Genomic DNA, 17,971 nt, shown 5'->3' with positions numbered 1-17,971 from the left:
ATTGTGGGTTTTGATATGTATGTTGTATATCGTATGTTGAATGTGAAAAACAAACATGCCAACCATTAGACACGGCAGGTGGGTCTAAAAGTTTCCAATTTGCAGCATGCCTAAAATATACCGGCTCAAAGGTACTAATTTATCAAACAAATAAATTTCTTAGCAATTATATCGAATTGATCATGATCTAGATGTATGGTACTTTGCTTTGATGTGCCACAGGTTTGTATCGAAGGAGGCTCTACTGCTACTATTTCTTGGGGCTCGTTTGGTTCGCAGGAAAAGGAGAGGGGAAAGTATGGTCAACGGGAAAGTAATGAAATGCCTCTTGTTTGGTTGGAGTTTTCAAAGGAGAGAGATGGAAAAGTTGTATTCCCATGGGAATATGATTCCCACATTTCATGGAAAAGTCTTTCCCATGAGAAACATAGGAAAGTTACTTTCCCATGAGGTGGGAATCACTCCTTTTTTATTTTTTCCCAAAAAGACCCTTCAGCATTAAAGAAGCATTAAAGAGGCATTAAAGATCTAATTTTTATTAAGGGCATAATAGAAATTATACATAACTTTCCTAGGAAAGTGGATGGTCAACCAAACATAAGCAATTTGGAAAGTTGTCACTTTTCCATTATTAACCAAACATGCCAAAAGTACTTTTCTAGGTATCCTCTTCCTAGGAATCTGATTCGGAGGGAAAATACTTTCCGCGAACCAAACGAGCCCTTGGATCAACGCAGCTTACTTAAAGAGGGAAGCAGCTAACCTCTTTTTGAAAGATATTCTCGAGGTCAACTTTGATGGATCAGTTGTGGATGGTGGAGACAGAGGGGGGCGTGGGCTTTGTTATCAGGGACTCGCGCTCGCAGGTGGTGGCTGCTGGTGGATGTCAGCTCTCTTACACCACTGTTTCCAGAGCCGAGTTGCGAGCGGCTTGGGCGGGCATTCGCTATGCTCGATGCGTATTGTGGGCTGACTCTATCATCATGGAGGGTGATTTAACCACGGTGATAGGTTGGATTCAGGGGGATCCACGTGGTTTAGGCGGAGACCACCCCCTGCTTCGAAATATTTGGTCGATGGCTGGGGACGGAGTAGCGTTTCAGGCCAAACACGTTTTTAGGAAGGCCAATGATGTTGTAGACTGGGTAGCTGCTTATGTGGCTAATCATTTTGGCGGCACATTGTGGACCTGGGATGATAAGTTGCCTAGGGTATTTCGGAATATATCGTTTTTTTTTATTTTATTGAGTGTGTACGTACTCGCGTTAAAAAAAAAATTCGGCATTGGAAGTGAGCTTTCTTTGCATTCAAAGCAACCCATATTTACTACAAAGGAATTCAGGCAACAGACTGCATAGCAGCGTAGGCGATCCTAGGGATCTCGTCATTGAAAATCAGACCTCTGTTTCACCCTCCTTGGGAAGTATATTATATGCTAATGTACTTAATGCGTCTTACTATAGATTTTAGTCAAGGTTCAGCCTCCTCTTTTGTACCAAAAATATATCATGGTCTAGAATATTTGTGGAAGTTTTATCTTCGTCATTCATTATATATATATATATATATATATAGTTGATGGCTCGTTGGGCTTGATAGGTTGGTGGGCGCACCTAATTGTCTAATCATAGAGCTTGGTGGAGCCGAAATGGGCTAAAAACCATCATCGCTCAAAGCCCCAAGATCGGGCATAGCAAGAGAAAATTATGCCCTATACCGTATGCATCATGTAAGTGGTGCACCATGCTAATTAAATTTTTTATTTTCGGGAGCTGTATTTATCTCAAAAAAATTATTTGCTGCACACGTGCACTGTATGACGATGCACCATATGGAATGGACCGTGCCAATCATATATCTTGATTCCTGTGAGCTTATTCATCATGTGCTTCTATAGGATTGAGCGGGGGTGGCAAAATATGACCCGACCCGCCAATCCGATCCGTGTTCGACCCGCCATAAACAGGTTTGGGTTCGGCTTAAACAGATTCGGGTCGTAAACAGGTCGACCCATTTAACCTACGGATTTTAAATGTCTGACCCATTTAAACCGTGTAATCCGTTTAACTGTTGGGCATGTTAAACATGTCTAAACAGGTTAAACGGGTTAAATAGGTTAAACCGGGTTAAACAGGTCTAAACAAGTCGGATTGGGCAGGTTAAACAGGTTGGGTTGGGCAGGTTAAATAGGTCTAAACAGGTTAAATGGATCGGGTTGGGCAAACAGATTAAACAGGTCAGGTCGGGTTGGGCAAACAGCTTACCTGTTTATTAAACAGGTTAAACGGATCGGATCGGGTTACCTATTTATTAAACATGACGGGTTATTTATGACATGTTTAATAAATAGGTTGGGTTCAGATTTATGATTTTCTGATCCGCCCTGTATGTGATCCGATCCGTTTATGTTCCGATTGCCACCCAGCCTCACTTAATGTTGCCTCGATTTGATCTTTTGGTGCAGTTGTGCAAATGGTGCACCTCTTCATATCCGGCAAGGAAAATTTATACCCTACAGCAGGTGCGGTGCCTCAGGAGAAATTGTACCCTCGCTGGATTGCGCCCTCGAGGGTTGTCGGACGGTGCACGCGATCCGCTCCTAACTTCGTCCTCCGGCCGTGGAAGCTGTGCCCAAAGCCCAAGATTGCCGTCGGTGTCCTCACCGCCTTACCTATCTCCTCTTACAGATCTTTCAGAAACGATCTCCTCTTATAAGTCCTTTTCTACCTTTCCTACTTTCCCTTCCAAGAACCCAACCGACTCCATGTCTCGCTCTTGTTATCTCTCCCAAAGGTAAAGGAAACCCCAGTGGGGGCAAATGAAGTGCCCCTCCGTCGCGTGCCTGTGGCCCGCCTCCCCTCCGCCCCACCGGATCACCGCCGCCGCCGTCCTTCCCGATCCCCCCGCCCTCTATACCGGCGGATTCGATGGCTCAATCGTCTGGTGGAACCTCGCCGCCCCCCACGATATCTGGCCGATGGCCGTGCTCTGCGGCCACGCGGCGCCCATCGCCGCCCTCGTCACCTGCACGCCCGCCGAGTCCGAACAACCGAGCCCTAACCCGGTCCCGGCATTGTTCAGCGCCTGCGCTGATGGCGTGATCTGCGTCTGGAGCGCCGGTAGCGGGCGCTGCCGTCGCCGCCGGAGGCTGCCACCGTGGGCGGGGACGCCGTCCTTGCTATCGCCGCTCCCTTCGTCCCCACGTTACGTCTGTATCGTTTGCAGCTCCTCTGATCCCGCCGCCGGCCACCATCCGAACGTTGCCGCCGGAGATGGCGAAGCTCACCCAAGAAGAGCGCCTAAGTGCGCGGTGGTCATCGTGGACTCGTGTACCATGAACGTACTTCAGACCGTTTTCCACGGGAGCTTGTCGATTGGGCCAGTGAAGTCCATGGCCGTGGTCCCAGTAGAGGAGGATGGGGCAAAGAATAAACAAGATGTGATCTTGGTTGATGGGCATGGGAGAACGCAGTTCTTGGCAGTGCCGGAGGCTGATCATGACGGACAAGGTGCAAATCTTCCGCGCGGAAGCTCCTCGCCCGACATTGCAGCATTCACGTTGGGGGAGGTTTCGAGTGAAGGAGTGCAGGCGGTGGCTTTTTCAGATGATAGGAAACTCTTGGCTCTCGTTTATGGGAATCATTGTGTGTTCAAGTGCCTAGCTGATGGTGTTACAGTTGGTGAGATCTCCTTACTGGGCAGTTCGCTATACAATGATGACCCTTCAACAAAGGCTCAACTCATTGGAGGCATGTTTCTCGAGGGCAATAATGGTGTTTGTGGATCCGAAATCAAGAATTTGGCTGAAGTCTCTGTGAGGATGTTTGCTCTGTGGAATACGAATGGTGCGGCAATTGCATACAGGATATCTGGTTCAGGTGCTATGTTTGAGTTTGAAGCTCTGTGCAAAATTCCAGACATGCCTTGCATACTTGATAGGAAAGCATCTGTTCGTTTCTGTCAGTTGAACCACTGTCTTGTTCGGGTTGAGTCATTCTGTTTTGTAGTTAGAGAGTCATTAATTTGGAGACCTTATATCACAAAATGGCTAGTTGAAAAAATTGAATCAAGGTTAGATAATAACTTGGGCAAGCCTTATCTGAGTAATTTGGTAGGTGAAGGGGGTTTTCCAGGTGATCTGACAGGGACGTGGTCCTCCTGTTGCCAGAATGAGGCAAAAGACAGGGCAAAGAAAAGTTCCCAGCAAAGTTGCATTGAAGGCTCCAACAGTTCGAATGGTCTATGTAGAGAACCTGAAAGCAATGGTCCTGAGCTGAGCGAACGGATTGTATCATCTTCAATGGTACTCTCTGAAGATTTTTATTCTCCATATGCTGTAGTATATGGTTTCTATAGTGGCGAAATAGAAGTGCTTAGATTTGCAAATTTGTCTCCTGAAGTGAATTCTGATGCCACTAGTGTTAAATCTCAAATTTATCCGTACATATCGGAACGATTTTTTTCAGGGCACACAGGTGCTGTTCTGTGCTTGGCAGCACATCGTATGGTTGCATGCTTTGAAGGGCAATGTTTTCGTCAAGCATTGATTTCAGGAAGCATGGATTGTACAGTTCGTATTTGGGATATGGATGCAGGCAATCTTCTTTCAGTAATGCATCATCACATAGCTCCAGTTAGGCAAATCATATTGCCGCCACCATGGACCAACCGTCCATGGAACAACTGTTTTCTTTCTGTAGGGGAAGATCAATGTGTGGCTCTTGTATCCCTTGAGACCTTGTGTGTTGAAAGAATGTTTCCTGGACATTCCAGTTACCCGTCAATGGTTGCATGGGACACCACAAAAGGCTACATAGCTTGTCTATGTAGAAATCTCCAATCATCATCAGATGCAGTTAGTGTTCTTTACCTTTGGGATGTAAAATCTGGTGCTCGAGAACGAGTTATTCGGGGAACGGCTTCCCATTCGATGTTCGATCATTTCTGTAGGGGCATCAACAAAAATTCTATCACTGGCAGCATATTGGGTGGAACTACTTCAGCATCATCATTGCGTCTTCCAGTTTTCAAAAATGGTTCTCAATCTCGTGTTACAAAGAGTGAGAGGGGGCTGAGTGCAGTGCTTCCAGATGACAAATCTCAAACAAGTACTGGTTCCCTTGAGTTGAATAATTCTTTGGCACAGAGCAGTAGAGTGAAGGTACCACTTTTAGGAGCAGTCCATGACATCACTCATGATTTGGCTGGAAGCCGTTTTGCAAAGCAGGCTTCGTCACAGAGCACTCCTCAAAAAATAAAACATCCTGTTAAATGTTATTGCCCATTTCCTGGTATTGCAAGTTTGAAGTTTGACATATCGTCTCTAATGTCTCCGCACTTGGTGCATAGCAGTGATAAACAGGTTAATACTCTCGTTTCTGACCTTGAGACTAAAGAATTGGCTTCTCAACATGGAAGTTTGAGTGATAATTCTGATGTGGAAACAATTGAAAGTCATCCTATAAAAGAATCAATCGAAGGATCTCTACTTCGGTTCAGCTTATGTTTTCTACATTTATGGGATGTCGATCATGAAGTAGATAAATTACTAGTGAATGAGATGAATGTCTACAAGCCAGAAGGGTGTTATATAGCTTCTGGTGTGCTAGGGAATAGAGGCTCCCTAACATTGATGTTTCCTGGCTTGCGTGCTACTCTTGAGGTAATGTTCAGTGGCTTCTGTCAATGCCTTACATATTAAGGGCTTCCAATGAATTCTAAGATACATGATATGTTTCAGCTTTGGAAGGCTTCATCAGAATTTTGTGCTATGAGATCCCTGGCATTAGTGTCTCTTGCCCAACGCATGATCAGCTTATCTCATTCCAGTGCAACAGCTAGCAGGTGCCATTTCTTTCACTATTTTACTCTATGAAACATGATATTTAAATCAATAATAGTTTCAATCAACAGACCGTAATTTTCTGATTGAACATGCTCTATTTATAGGATAATGTGAACAAGCTGTACCAAGCCTCGATCAACTTCTCTAGAAGTCAATTCATTGGCTCGGTCTCTGCCCCACTGTGCTCATATTATTCAAATTAACCTAAAAGCTACATAAAATGAACTAAGAGAGCAGATAATAAATATTATAGATGGAACTATTGAAGCTAGCTGTGGATTGCGAATGTACAATGGTGCAAGTATTCCACTTTTGGGTGTAATAAGACAATATAACAACTCAATAAGTTATGATCCTCTTGTATGTGATGTGAATACAACAAATGACTAATAATGTATGTCATAACTATAACTTGAACCCTTATCTCTTTATTCTTCTGCAAACTGGTTCTTGATAATGAAAAGTGCCACACAAGGGTCACTATTGGCTATCAGTTTTACCAATATTTCACTTCTAAGTATGTTTTGGAAAAGAGAGTTAGCAATCCTTGCCTCATATGGAATATCTGACATGGAGGTGCATGATAGTTTTGTTTTTTAAAATACTTTTGCTGTAGCCCAAATGGTATACTGCTCTACAATCAAGAACAGAAGTGATAGAGACCAATGAGTTCTAGTACTGTAATTTTATATGATAAGCAAAGTTTGAAACTTCTGTTTCCAATTGGGGGGGGGGCTGTATCATTGGCAAATATAGCAAGCCATTTTATAGACAACTTATCAGATTTGTAGGGGCTATTACAATGCAGGATGACTTTTGGTAATGCGCTCCACCCTCATTTTCTCTTAAAAGGAACATAACCTATTAAAATTGAGTTACTGCACTATTGTCCCAATTGTGGATTCTGTTGCATTTTACTTCTACCCTTCCAACACTTGCCCTGCTTTCAATATGTAGCTAGGTAAACTTTCCTTAAAACAAGGACCATGAATACGCAGATATGAATGTAAGGTTATTTAGCATCATTTTAAGCTGTTTGATAATATGCCATGTCTTGTTTGGAAGCTACTGCTACTTGGAAGATGCAAAATTTAACATGCACAGATGCATGCATGCATACTTGTATACATACATACATACTAGACAGATGGACACACATGTATGTGCATGAGCCCTTATACATGTGAGCACTTGTTTTTTTCAATTACTATATAGGAACTGATATTGACTATGTTGGTTTGTCCCTTATTGGATTATGTCATTATTTTATTTTATTATTTGTAACTTGAAGAGCATGTGCTTGAGGCCAACATAATTCTTGTGTCTTGAGGTTGGGAAATGCGATTTATCTGTTTGGTGTTTTTTGCAGTGCTTTGGCAGCATTTTATACTCGCAATTTTGCAGAGAAAGTTCCAGATATAAAGCCTCCTTTACTCCAGGTTGCATAATATACTAATGGTTTGGCATCTTCTCTATATCCCAGTGAAGTCATCAACTCATCATTAAACATAGATAAGATGCTCAAGATTTCTTTAACTGCTTGATGTGAATAAATATCTTCCTCTGACTGCTTGAATATGAGACTGAACAAAATATGCTTAAAAGTTGAGTGAATCCAAGACATTCCTGTCAAAGAAAATTTTGCAGTTTGATATTTCATCTCATCATTCTTGCAAAAACTAGAAATTTTTATATAATAAAGAAGTGATCACCATTTCACGAAGAGCACCCTAGAAATATAACTAGGGAACGCAGGGTATTAAGCGGGTTCCATAATGGAGATGCATATCTGTGGGCTTTCATAGGGAACAATGCAGTGTTTTTACACACAGAAACAAATTTGTGTATATTATTTATGTGTGTCTGAGTATGTGTAGGTAGAAAAGTTGGTAAAAAGTAGTCTATTAACTTTTCCTGTAAGGCATTGTTCTTTATCCAAGTATCTTCACATAAACTAGCAAGGAGGGAAGCAGCATGAATGACTTCTTTTTAGAAGAAAATATATTTCTAACAACTTTTCTCCAAAATTTAGCAAGTTAATGCAGTGCCTATTGTGCCGGTACCGGGCCTCGGACCGGTTGCCCGGCGGCACGGATCAGTACAGGCCTGCGCCTTACCATGCCGGGCCTGTACCGACACAGTAGAAGAAGCGGGAGAGAGGGAGAATGGGAAAGAGCAAAAGAGAGAGAGAAGGGAGAGGCCGGGGACCCACCGCGCGGAGGAGGCGGAGGAGGGGCTCCCCCTTCGGTCCCCTATTTCGAAAGGGGACCGAAGGTGGAGCCCCTCTTCTGCGGCTTTCCGACCTCCGCCGCCTTCGTGCGGCGGCTCTTCGACCTCCACCTTCCTCTCTCTTCCTTCATCTCCCTCTTTTTCCCTCCTCCGCCTCTCTCTTTTCCTCCTTGTCCTCCTTCTCCCTCTCTATCGTCGGTCTCGTTTTCGTTGCCGAAACTATTCTGATCCGCCGCCGGTACACCTCGGGACGCTCCGAACCAGGCGGTTTGGGATGATTCCACCAACCATGGGTCAATGTCTCTCTAGTGATTTTCCTCTTAATTGTGTGAAACATGAGAATCTTAATTGCCACAGGAGAAAAATGTAGTCCCTTACCAACTTGCAATCAAGTCAAGGAAAATTATTTTCAATAAAAGAACTTTCTTAAATACACTAAGTGATTAAATGGATAGAAAACGTAACATTTCTTTTAACGAAAGTACTAAACATGAAAATCATAAAAAATATTCACTGTCATCTTAAATCATTTTTTTGCTACACCGGATGACTCATACAATTGTAGTATGAATACATCCAAAAAAGTCAAAATACAATAAGTCACGAAGCGCCAGAGACAACTCTCCCTCGCCAGTCCAAAGAACCCTCAGAGTGATTTGTCACAAAGGAAGCCACCAAGTCCACAACTCCATTAGCTTCCATATAGAGATGCTTTGCTCTGAAGGTGATACTGCCACTAGCCATGCCTCAGATGTCCTGAAGCAGAGGGTGGCGTCCCAGGACGCCTCCGGATCCAACCGATCATTATGGCCAAGTCACCCTCAAATAGGATGGCATTGGCCCGCAGCACATGCCGAGCATGACAAAAATCAACCCAAGCTGCCCTCAGCTTCGCCCCAGAGACTGAGATGCCGAAGACCGAGCTTCCTTCGGCTGCCCCCACTTTAGAGTCCGGGCGTCTGATCACAAAATCCACGCCATCCCTCCTGCCACCATCCAAAACACATCCATTGAAGTAGACCTTGAGGAAGCTCAGGGGTGGGGGCTTTCAGGTGATGTACACCATCCAAGACGCTACACGAACAGAGACAGAGTCCCAGGTGCCCCAAGCTATCAAAAGCCCGCCAGACGGACCTGCTTGGGTGATCTTCGCAGTCTGCACTTGGACCCTTTCCAAGACGAGCCTTGGCATAGAACTGCTCTCCCTGAATATCCAAGAGTTTCTAGCCAGCCAAATGTGATAAGCAACATAAGTAGCCCTGATGGCCACATGCCGGGTCTGAGGCGTACCGGACCACCTCCTGAGCGCCTAGGTAAAGGAGCCAGACTAGTGCAGAGCCTTCGGCAGGATATCAAAAAGTCTCCACACCCGCACATCTCGATCATATTGAAATAGAATGACTCCTCCACCTTGCACCTAGAACAGGTCGGCGGAATGCTCAACCCGCGCCTGCTTAGGACGGCCCTGGTCGGGAGATGTCCCCAAGTCACCTTAATCTTCTGAATTAAAGGACATATTTCACTTTGTGGCATGAGCAAGCTTTTACTAACAAATAACATTTTGAAAGTCTAAAATAGTTCAGGTCTTTCTCTGATACATTGATTGTTTCAAGGGGGAGAAAATCAAAAACTGTGTTTTTTTTAATTTAAACCAGAAATAAATCTTTATATATTAAAGCTTAACCACACATTAGCTGAAGAGTAAATATATTTATGTTTCTCAATCAGTTTATCTGGTTTAAAATAAAATTATGGTCTTTGTGGGTGTAAAGCGGGGGATGAGGGGTGTTAAGAAATTCTGTTTGATCCTTGATTGAATGTTTTTCCATCTCAAAACTTGACTTTATGAGACACAATGTTTTGGAAAATGATGGTGGGATTGGCTTTAGAAAAAAATAATGGGTTTGGTACCTCCTTCCTTTTTTCTAGTGAACCAATTTCCAGTTTATATATATATATATATAATTCTGCTGCATATTGTAGTATACTGGCCTGTCACAATTTGATGCATGCTGATATACTATAATATAGAGCTACATTATCATACTAGATTAATACACATGACTTATGCCCTACAGGATGTATTTTTTATTCGTCATGTTTGTGAGTGTAGTGCTGGTAATTTTGCAGCATGAATCTATAGCATGTAGTCCATGCCATGTCATGATCCTTTGGTTTGTTATCTACTTTGTTTCCTAATTTTCTTTTAAGCATATTGTCTTAGTTAAAGAGTTCATTGCATATATATGACAAAGGAGGGTTTCAACCTGTTAATTCTTTGCATTTCTTTCTTTATCTCTTTCCTCTTCTTTTTTAAGTTTGTTGCCTCTCTTGTGGGACTCAAGTGACAGTTTAATATGTACTTCTCTTCATCAATCAATGTGCAATAACAGACACTTAATTAACAATTTCCTGCTTTCTCTTTGATCTTTCTAATGAAAATGTCACTTTTGTTACAGAAAATGTTCTTAAAAGGTGCCAGTTTTTTCTCTTTTCCTGTTGAGCTTAGTTTACCAAGCCATATGAGTTCTTGCCAATGCTCAGTTTTTCTGGTGTTTGCCTTTTCTTTTCTTTTATTTTTTTCATTTTCAACATTTATGATCAGCTAGGCTTTAAACATCATCGCTTAAACAATCAGAATCTAGACTTGTATTCTTGAAACCTTGTCAGCTCAATTTTTATCTGGGGCTAGAACTAATTTGGCTTACGATATGTGCAGCTCTTAGTGAGTTTTTGGCAAGATCCTAATGAGCATGTACGCATGGCTGCACGCTCTTTATTCCATTGTGCAGCCCCACGTGCCATTCCACATCCTCTTCGCAGTCAGAAAACCATATCTCCTGAAGCTCCTTCAAGTCCTTTAGATGTTACAGAGGAGAATGTTCTTTCAAATATTGGTGATATATCTTTAAGTACCTACACAGGCTCAGATAAGTCCGGTAACAACCTTGGCAGTGCTGATTTTGAAACATCCAGCATAGGTTCCTGGATGGAATCATTCGAGATTCAAGAGTGGACTTCATGGGTTGGGGGGACAAGCCAAGATGCGATGGCCTCAAATATCGTTGTTGCAGCAGCATTAGTGGTTTGGTACCCTAGCATAGTAAAGGATATACTTGCCAAGCAGGTTGTGAACCAACTAATTAAGTTGGTAATGTCCATGAATGACCTATACAGCTCAACTGCAGCAGAGCTTCTAGCAGAGGGTATGGATAGCACATGGAAAGTATGCTTAGGCCCTGAAATTTCTCATCTTATTGGAGATATTTTTTTCCAGATTGAATGTCTTGGTGGCACACCGAATGGTAATGTGATACAAAATCCAGCAGTAGCTGTTACTATTCGGGAGGCTTTGGTTGGGACTCTTCTGCCTAGTTTAGCAGTGGCTGATGTTTTAGGATTTCTAAATGTAATAGAAGGCCAGATCTGGGCTACTTCCTCTGATTCATCTGTTCATCTTGTATCACTCAAAACTCTTATCAGAGTAGTCCGTGGCTCTCCAAAGCCTTTAGCTCCATATCTTGATAAGGTTTGTATTACCACTGGCTCGATACAATGAATAAAAGAGTTGTTCTTGTGATTTCCTTCTTACATATATTTACAGTTTAACATCAGTACTGATGACGATGGCTTTTAGTTTCTATGTTTCTCTTCATATGCTTGTTTATTGTCACGTCTCGGACGTTAACTTTGTCCACTTACCTACATAAAAAATCATACTACAATTTGCTTGCTGGTGGGCTATTAGTTCTGATGCATATTACAGTGTTATTACAAAATCATTAGTTGGTTCTCACTTCTACAATCTAGTGGTTTCTTGCTAATGTGATATGTATAGTGCCACCTAGACATTTTATTTTTTGTTTTTGTGTTCTCAAAAAAGAAAAGTTTTCTTATCATGTCAAACACTTGGACACTTAATAAAATTCCTTGACACCTTAAATCATACAATTATGATGCTGTCACCAGTATATGTCAACTTTTGGCATTCTATATAAACATTGCGAAGCCTAATAGAACATTTAGCCTTTGTTTCATCAGTGCTATAAACTTATGGAGCAATTTCTCCAATTAATGATTAATTATCTAAAATCATCCATATATTTCTTCACAAGTAGTTTTAAGATAAAGACAGCTTTTGTCCTAAATTCCTTGAAAGTACCTGTATCAGATTCTTCTGGATGCTGGAACACTTGACACCTGGATAACTGTATCATGTGTTTACCTGAATAACACTGGACACAAAAGGAGAATACAGACCTTTTGACCACCATTCTAACCTGTAATTTTTTACATGGTATCATGAGTCACATCTGGAGGGTGTATACACATGGTCAGAGTTCTGTACATGGGAAACATTCAAGTTTGCATGGTGCACTTTATGAATTTTATGTCTCTTCGTCTCCCTTCTATTATATGGATCAAAAACCCTGCTGACAAATTGCAGATTTTGCAGGTTGTAAGCTATGTTTTACAGACCATGGACCCTAGCAACTTAGTGATGCGCAAGGTTTGCCTTCACACCTCAATGCTTGCTTTAAGGGAAATTGCACGTGTATTTCCTATGATTGCTCTGAATGGGAGAGCAACACGTTTGGCTGTTGGAGATGCTATTGGAGATATTCACAGTGCTACTATTTGTGTATATGATGTGGAAAGGTATGTTGAAAAATAAATGACAAATAAGATGTAATAATCTACACAGTGTAAGGTTGTTAGTTGTTCAGAAGCAAATTGGCAATCTAATCCAAGACCCTCTACTAGTTAATCAACTTTATGATAATATATGAGCGTATGGTGGCTTCTTTAGAATGATACTGTAACAGTTCTAAACCTGGCCATTTTACATCTATCTTCACTCTTTTCAAGTTTAGAGGAACTTAGAAGGTTGAGCACTAACTTCATGAGCTTAAACTGTGTAAGGCATATCACTAGTCCCCTGCTTAACAGTTGCCCTTTTGGGTTTCATGGTAGGTCTTCTCTTGCCTAAAATTGTCTTGCCAGAGGGTTGAGTCACATTTTTCTGTTGGATATGAATATTCACAATCTTTAATAGATGTTACCTTGATCCATAAAACTGACACAACAATCGGGCCTTTGGTTTAAAGATTGTAAAAGCAGGTTCTGAAATTTCCTTATAGAGAATAACAAACCATATTGAGTTAAAAGGAAAGGCCTTTAAGTAAATTGACTCTACATGATTGTCCTCTTGAGTTAATATCTTGTATCAGATAAAGGGGAATGCTCTCTCTCTCTCTCTCTCTCTCTCTCTCTCTCTCTCTCTCTCTCTCTCTCTCTCTCTGTGTGTGTAACGGGTCCATGCATTTGTTAGCTTCCTTTGTTTATAAAATTGCCCTGTTTGATAGTTCAACAGGATTCAGCTGATGGTTCTTATTCTGCTAAAAATTTGAGGCTTGATATCTTATCTGAGACATTAGAATCTTTGTTAATGGTTGAATAGATGTGAGGATTCCATAGTGTATAACAATGTAAAATGCTACAGATTGAAAATTGGAGCTTAATTTGCACAAGTTTTGGGATGTTAGCATACATCATGTTTGATCTTTCGCTTGGTGTTTATGCAGTCTAATAAATACCTGATTTCAACTTTGACATTACACTCTTTCACAGTTTGCTTTCTCTTGTTGATATAATTATGTTTTTGTTTTCTTGTAGTGTGACAAAAATAAAGATTCTGGATGCAAGTGGACCTCCAGGTCTTCCAATTTTGCTTGAAGGAGCTTCAAATTCAAGGATCAGTACAGCAATAACAGCTTTGAGTTTCTCGCCAGATGGAGAGGTTGAGTATCCTAGACATTTTGCATTTAAAGAACCTATGTTTGCAAATGTGTATCCAGTATCCTGATATTTGGGTTGCGTTGGTTTCTTTTGTACATGATGTGTCTGCTGGTTCATGTCTTATGCATTGGCATTTTTGGTAGCATGACAGTCTTCATTTTAGCTCCTGTTTAATGATCATTTCCATTGTTTACTAAATGGAATGTCATACCTTCCTTTTTAATATTTTGAGTATATTGGTGGGAATGCTACTAATTAGAATTAGGTGGAGTCAATATGCTTGGAAACACCTCGCAAGGTTGAAACCCAGAATCTCCTTCCAAAAAAATAAAGGTGGACTGCAACTGCTGGGCTAAAATACAGTTTGTCATACTATATTATGTTTAGAAGTTGTTTATGATGCTATAAGGCATATTGATGCTAATTATTTTTCTAGAATATTTTAAATGATATCTTCAAACATGACTATTAACTTTGCTTTGCATCTGTTGTTACATAAATCTCCATGATGGCGTTGTCCTGAAATTGCACACTTTTCTTATTTTTTCAAGGACATGCTTCAGTTGTCAAGTTGTAGTTCCAGTTTCCTAATAAATGGTTTACTTCAATAAAATACGCAAAACATCACCACACACAAACACACAGAAATTCACTACACTGTTGTATTCTGGTAGCCAAATAAACTGCAAGCATCAGTTCCTACATTTGATACAGGTTTTAGGTTTGACAACATTAATATTTGAAAGCATAACCCTGTAATTTTTTTCAGCAAATCGAACAGTTGAAGAGTTGTATAGGCCCATACCATGTAATCAAGAATGCTCATTCTTGCATGTATTCTAACAAGGTCTCTCCTGAAATAGGGGCTCGTTGCTTTCTCTGAGAATGGACTGATGATTAGATGGTGGTCTCTTGGAACGGCCTGGTGGGAGAAGCTCAGCAGAAGTCTTGTTCCTGTCCAATGCACTAAACTCATTTTTGTTCCTCCATGGGAAGGATTTTCACCTAATTCTTCTCGATCAAGTATAATGGCAAACATAATAGGGCACACTAAAGGGGTCAATGCTCAGGTAGCTGATGCACTTAAGACATTTTTATATTACGAGTGTCTGTTACTTTCTTATACCTGCTTAATGGATGTTTTAGTGACATCTTCAAGTGGTAATTTTCCATTAAAATGCATCAATAAGTCAATTATTTATTTGTTTTTGTTTGAGGAAAACTGTTATTGATTGATTAGTTGATTTTCTACACCAATCTACTGCATTCCTTGATTCTGTCACTGTTCTCCTTTATATTGGATTATCAAGCATCTTTGCCCGGAATTTCTCCCCTGACTTGTTTTCCCTTGTTTTTTAATGATCTTTTGCTAGCAAATTGCATTTTACATCAGATAAACAAGACGACATAAATGTTTATTCTTTTTACTAGGTCATGTTTTCTTACAAACCATTTTAAAAGATGTGTCCCAATACTTGATTCTTTTCAGTACAGGAGCATTCATTTTATATATCTTCTCTTGACATTCTAAATGGCACAAAGTGGAATATGCAGCTATGCAACCCAGTGGATTCTAGGCAGGCTGATGTCACCTGAAGGACCTGATATCAAAATTTAACTCGAGGTTTCTTGACGAAGGTGGTGACAACTGTAGTTGAGGGTCATTCTTATGACAAATTTTATTTATGTTCTTCGGCAAATGTTACTAGTAACCTTACAAAATTTCTCATCCTTGAAGGTAAAAAGAACCTACATTTGGTGTTCCCTTGATCTCTACTATTTATCTTTAGAAAGCCTTCTTATCCTTTTATATGCCTAGACTACTGATTTGGAAACCAGGTGTCACAATTTCTGAATCTTCTAAGTCTAGCCCCAGTACATCCATGAGACAAAAGAAATCTATTCTTTTCTCTTTGCCTACTTAGAATTTAATCCATGCCAATGTTTTAAGCCTTGGGTATAGCGCCCTGTATTAGTACCTTACTGGTATGGTAAAGTGCATCACATCCCTCTACTGGCACATGGTATGCTGTTGAAGTCAGTACAGCACGTCAGTATGGAGACACATTGAGCCCCCATATTATAGTGGTACCGAACTAAGCCGACACAGTACACCCTGTATTTGCTGGTGAGGAATGGCACTCTAGAATCTTGATCTACACTTCCTCCTCTTACTTGGAGTTCTCAAGAAGAGAGAATGAAGGCCTTTTATTGGCATTGCACCTCCAGCTACCCCTTTCTTCCCACAACTTTCAAGTCATTCTCCATTAAGTTTTGTCACCCAAATAGCACATGCAATTAGCATTGGACCAGTATGTTCTAATTGTCTTCCCCTCACACATTTCCTACACCGTGGTATTTTAAAGATGTCCTCCAAATCCAAATAGGCTCCTTTCAAGGGAAAATCCTCAGATCTTTTCTTTTGGCGATTACTTTAAAATTATTGGTGATTTAATCAAGGGCTGCAAGTGTACCTTAAGTTCTGAGTGGCTGGACTCGATGATAGTATCCCTTCTCCTTATGCATTCTGTTGCATTTTTCCCATTCAGCTCCTGAAAACTGTCTTATCCTATCCTAATTGATCTGTACATTTTTTAAATAGAAAATGGATTTATCCAATTCTCTCTCATGAAAAGTTTTTTTTTAATAGAAATCAATGAAGAAATGCGCTTTGAGTTAATAATTTTTTGTCCTACATGCTGATATGCTTGCTCTATATTCAAAGTGAAATATAAACTGACACAGTTCTGGCCATAAAGGATGTTTACGACTTTGTAATCATGATTCCAAACTTGAGTTCCTGCTGAAAATGTATATTGATGACTTTGTGCCCGAAATGGAAAATTTGAAAGCAAAGATAATATATGACACTAGCAGGTATATCAGACTTATCAGTGTTTGAACATTAATTACTACATCTTTTGGGATATCTTCAAGTTCTTCCTACGTATCTTTTTTTAGCATGTCATCCTTGGTTCTTGCAGCATTTCTAGAAGTAGAAGCATAATATGCTTGGTGTAGTGCCATTGGATCCTTGACTTTGCCTGAGTCGCTGTTGAAGAAAATTCTTTGATTGCTTATAACCAGATTTTTCTTAAAGAAAAGCATTTTGTATTAAAATAAAGAATCATGAAATTACTTCATAGCAAATAGTGAAGACTTGTAGCCTCTTGTGCTTGTCATGCTGTATAATGTGCTGTTAGATGCATAGGTGAATGCTGCCTAAACATAATGCGAACCACACAACTAGCCTCCTCTTAATGAGGGCCCTTCAGCCGATGCATGTAGGATCCATGTATATTCCCTCTGGAATCTCACGTTCACTGCTGCCCTTACTTTGTTAACTCAGTTCAGCATTTAGAAGATTAAACAATGAAGAGATCTTTTTCCGCCCCAGTTTGAAGCACCACCTATGGTTTTCATCTCTGCAGGATAGGGCAATGGAGCTGGATGAGGCAGACAGTCTGAAGCTGCTCATTCACAACCTTGATCTCTCTTATCGGCTTCAATGGATTGGTGGGAGGGGTGTTAAACTTACTCGGCATGGTCAAGACTTGGGCACATTTCAATTGTGATCAAAATTCATTTCTACAGTTGGTATTTACTGCCTTCTGGTTGATGGTCGTTGCAGCGAGCACATACTTTAGAAGATCCGTAAGTTGGAAAAAGAAGAGAGCGCCTTTTTCAAGGCGACCGTGAAAGTTTTCCTTGTGAGAGGTTGGTGATGCTGGTCAAAAGCATGAGGTAGGGCTTGTACAGAGACATTCTCGTGCTATTACATTTGTCGTTCTGCTGTGTCTATTGCCTGAAAACCATATCCTTGTGCAAATATTCTTAATATAAGATCTCAGAATTCTTCATATGAGATCTGGATCAATTCTCCAGTTAAATAATCCGAACAACAGTTCTGAACAGAGCGAAGGGCCCTCATTTTAACCGGATGCTGAAAATCTTAAGTTTGCATGGAAATATGATGACAACCGGTTGGGATTATTGGGGGCATTTGGTAACCCCAACAGGATCACCACGGTGATTTAAGATTCCTGGTGATCCGAATGCTGGGGTGATTTGATCTCCGGTAATTTAAGATCAATATGT

At 40.8% G+C, this 17,971-nt stretch overlaps 1 protein-coding gene across 1 annotated transcript; it reads left to right on the top strand.

Annotated features, from left to right (window-relative positions):
- The first annotated feature begins 2,462 nt into the window (after positions 1 to 2,462).
- On the top strand, positions 2,463 to 17,735 carry LOC103710884 (Transducin/WD40 repeat-like superfamily protein). Its single transcript, XM_008796805.5, has 8 exons — positions 2,463 to 5,662; positions 5,741 to 5,844; positions 7,215 to 7,284; positions 10,794 to 11,603; positions 12,531 to 12,733; positions 13,751 to 13,874; positions 14,737 to 14,943; positions 17,305 to 17,735. Exons 1-8 carry the CDS (start codon positions 2,819 to 2,821, stop codon positions 17,446 to 17,448), a joined length of 4,506 nt encoding a protein of 1,501 aa, XP_008795027.3. The 5' UTR covers positions 2,463 to 2,818; the 3' UTR covers positions 17,449 to 17,735.
- Positions 17,736 to 17,971: the final 236 nt, after the last annotated feature.

Source organism: Phoenix dactylifera, chromosome 5 (assembly GCF_051530095.1).
Source record: "Phoenix dactylifera cultivar Ajwa chromosome 5, Ajwa_hap1_PhDact_Kaust_v1.1, whole genome shotgun sequence".
Classification (NCBI taxonomy): Eukaryota; Viridiplantae; Streptophyta; class Magnoliopsida; order Arecales; family Arecaceae; genus Phoenix; species Phoenix dactylifera.
Note: the sequence above shows the minus strand (reverse complement) of the source record. Positions and strands in the feature narration are given on the sequence as shown.

Bases quoted from the DNA above. Each gene is read 5' to 3' on its own strand.
- LOC103710884 (XM_008796805.5), top strand. From the start codon at position 2,819: ATGAAGTGCCCCTCCGTCGCGTGCCTGTGGCCCGCCTCCCCTCCGCCC. The intron at 5,663-5,740 runs GTAATGTTCAGT...GATATGTTTCAG, and splicing joins GCTTGCGTGCTACTCTTGAG to CTTTGGAAGGCTTCATCAGA. The intron at 7,285-10,793 runs GTTGCATAATAT...CGATATGTGCAG, and splicing joins TAAAGCCTCCTTTACTCCAG to CTCTTAGTGAGTTTTTGGCA.